Source organism: Chelonoidis abingdonii, chromosome 8, assembly GCF_003597395.2.
Source record: "Chelonoidis abingdonii isolate Lonesome George chromosome 8, CheloAbing_2.0, whole genome shotgun sequence".
Lineage (NCBI taxonomy): Eukaryota > Metazoa > Chordata > Testudines > Testudinidae > Chelonoidis > Chelonoidis abingdonii.
This window is the reverse complement of record NC_133776.1, coordinates 15801309-15804594: the sequence shown is the minus strand read 5'-3', so window position 1 is coordinate 15804594 and position 3286 is coordinate 15801309. Positions and strand designations below refer to the sequence as shown.

The 3286-nt window shown below is 39.8% G+C and overlaps 1 protein-coding gene across 2 annotated transcripts in view; it reads left to right on the top strand.

The window, feature by feature from the left end:
- Positions 1–3286, top strand: part of FNDC3B (fibronectin type III domain containing 3B) — a 408674-nt gene that overhangs the window by 219133 nt on the left and 186255 nt on the right. For both annotated transcript variants that reach the window (XM_032783667.2, XM_032783668.2), the window contains exon 6: positions 1136–1429. In XM_032783667.2, the coding sequence (XP_032639558.1) occupies positions 1136–1429 (294 nt within the window). The remainder of the gene's footprint in view (positions 1–1135; positions 1430–3286) is intronic.

Below are 3286 nucleotides of genomic sequence, written 5' to 3'. Positions count from 1 at the left end.
CAATTTGAAGACTTCAATAACTCGGACATAGGATAGGGGTTTTTATAGAAGTGGATGGGTAGGGTTCTGTGGCCTGCTTTGTGCAGAAGGTCAGACTAGATGATCATGTTGGTCCCTTCTGACCTATGAGTCTATGATTAACACTACAGCTGGGCAGAATGTTTGCTTTGGAAACCGAAATGCTGGCTCAGTTTGCAAACTAGGATAATTATTGAATTAATCTAGACTGAGCTTTAATGAAACTTGGGTCTCTTCGGCATTTTGTATTGCAATAAAGCAAAGGTGTATTTTCATTTTGCTTTGAACTTGAATTTGTTCGCACTCCAAACTCAAAGCGCAGTCCAAAGGTAATGAACCCTTGTCAGGGAAAAATAAAAAAATGTTTGCATAATTTCCTGTAAACCCACGTTACTAAATTTCACACAGCCATTCATGGAAGTTCATATTAAAGTTATTTGAAACTTTATGTATTTTAACATTAGAAAATAACATTTCATAATACTTTTCTTTTTAAGATTTCCTCCCTCATGGTTCCATTTGTTCATCTCAGCTCCCACATAATGGTATACCTTCACTTGCTGCAGCTACATGCATCAGCCATTGTGGGTGGTGGTAGAGAGTATTGCAAAGTCTGGCTGTCCTAGACAACCTGGAGGGACACAGCCGATAACTGGCCTTGAACCCTCTGCACGGCAACACATTTTGGTGACACTAGGGCTGTGCAAACCTTGTAGGTTTGGTTGCTGTTAATCTGTGTGGAACCTTTTCTTCAGTTTCAGTCTGCCTGGGTTTTAGCTCTTCCTGGGTTTTGCTGCGAGGTCCAGTAAGAAGCACAAAGACTCAGATCAAAACTCAACCAAAACTTCTACATTTATTTGATTTCCCATGATAATCACATTATGTCATGAAACCTGAAATAATATGTGGGCTGGGTTTACGCAGCAGGTTTGCCAACCTTGCAAGTAATCCGGCTGAATCTCAGGTTTGCTGTGAAAATCCATCTTAGACAAGTTTTTCATAGCTTTATTTAGAGATGGGTAGGGGGTTGATGAGATCTAGGTCAGGATGTGATTCTGTTTCTAAATAGTGATGATTTTAGCTTTAAGTTAATGTGGATAAATTCTTGTTATTTCAGAAATTATACCACTATATGGAATGTCCAGTTACATTACCAGGGAAGATCAGTACAGCAAACCACAGCACAAAAAACTCAAAGACAGACAGATTGATCGCCAGAACCGCCTCAACAGTCCTCCTTCATCCATTTATAAAAGCCACCTAGGCAACTGCACAAGTGTGTACAATGGTTATACGAAGAGTCACAATGGAGCAAGCAGTGGAGGAGGAGGTGCGGGGGGAGCACCAGGAGTAAAAAAACTAGAGCGCAGAGCAAGAAGCAGCCCAAAGTCTAACGAGCAAGACCCACATGGTAATCTGAAAGATTATTATTTTTATGTTTTTAAATTCCTCTTTATTACACTTCTCAGGCTTTCAAAAACTTGCACTTAAGAGGAAACCATCTCCCTCCTGTCTTTCGTGAGTAGCTCCCACTAACAACCCCATTCTTAAAAACATCTTTTTGCAGCATGTGATCTGGGTAACTTTCTGGTTCTGAATGACTTTGCACTTCACGTAAGTCCTTAAAGCACCTCTGAATTGTAAACCAACTCTGCCCTTTGTGTCCCTACATTGCTTCTCAGTATCTAAATGTATTAGATTTAAGTGACTTATTGGACAATTTAGAAATGTTCTTGCTTCAAATATGCCTCATGGGGAGTGTGGTGAGAACCAAAATGGTTGATTTGAAAGAGATTCTAGGATAAAAATGTTTAATCTTGGCAAATTTAAATGCACAAATGACTAAGCCTAATCAATCCAGGAGTACCATCAGTCAAGAATGGTTTCTTGAACCATTTTTGGAATCTTATTATTCATAAAGTTTAAAGCTAGAAGGATCATCTAGTCTGACTTCCTGTATACCACAGGCAATTAAATTTCTCCCAGTTATTCCTGTGTCTAGCCAGGTAACTTTTGTCTAAAGAACGGCATCCAGTCTTGAGATGGAGAATCCACCATTTCCCGGGTAGTTTGTTCCATTTGTGCCTTATTTTTGTCTCATTTGTGCCTTATTTGTAATTTGGGTTTGCGTGGCTTCTGCTTCCAGCCATTGGTTCTTATGTCTGTCTCCACTAGATTAAAGAGCTCTTTAGTATCTGGTGTTTTCTCCATGTGAAGGCGCTTATACATTATAATCAAGCCACCTCTTAATCTTCTTTTTGATAAGCTAAACAGACTGAGAATTTTCAGCCTCTCACTGTACAGTGAAACTATTGTTTGAAGGATGATTGTTCCTTATTTACATGTATTTTAATTTCACATGTAAAAAACAGTGTTTCCCTAAAACATCCCGTATAGAAATTATCATATGAATATTGTACAGAGTAAAACAGAAATAAGGTAAGGTAAGGTAGTAAAATAAGAATGTAAACAAAGGTGTGAGCAAGCACACATTGTGTATATTTGCTCCTGTGACTTAAAATGGCTCTTTCCGTATATTAATTTAGGGATATATTGAGTAAAATTCTCTGCTGATGTAGCTGTGCCAGTTTATACACCAGCAGGGAATTTGGCCCATACTGTAATGTGTGTATCACACGTACTACGCTAGTTGCACCTCTGTCCACTTCTCTGAGTGCATCCCCTTAGGCGTCAGGCCTCGTACCTATACCTATCTTGCTTGGGGTGGAATTCCACAATTCTCTCACTCCTAGACTGGGCCCTAGCCTACCACACCCTGTGTATCAGGTGTGCTCCGTTCTCTTCAGGAATCTGTGACAAGTGGTGAATATAGTGACCAAAAAATCTTCTTAAACCAAGGAATTGTTAGCTTTGTGGTAAGAACAGAACATTTAGAAAAACAGGATTTTGAAATAATTCTCTACACATGTCTGTTTTCGCTTAAGTCTGACCATCCTCTGATGGAGAGCTTGGTAGGCTTAAATTCTTCAGACACTCCAACAGATGCCTGTGTCTTAGTCTGGGACTCCTGAACAGCACTCCGTCTCTTGAGAAAGAGACCCTTTTTTCAAATTGCTGTAGTCTTTTTGATCTCTGGTGTCTGCCAGCCTTTCCTGGTACGATATTGTCCCTTAGGCCACGTCTACACTATGCGATAATATCGAATTAGCTAAAATCGGTTTCATAAAACTGATATTATAAATTCGATTTCACGCGGCCACACTAGGCACAGTAATTCGGCGTTGTGCGTCCATGGTCCGAGGCTAGC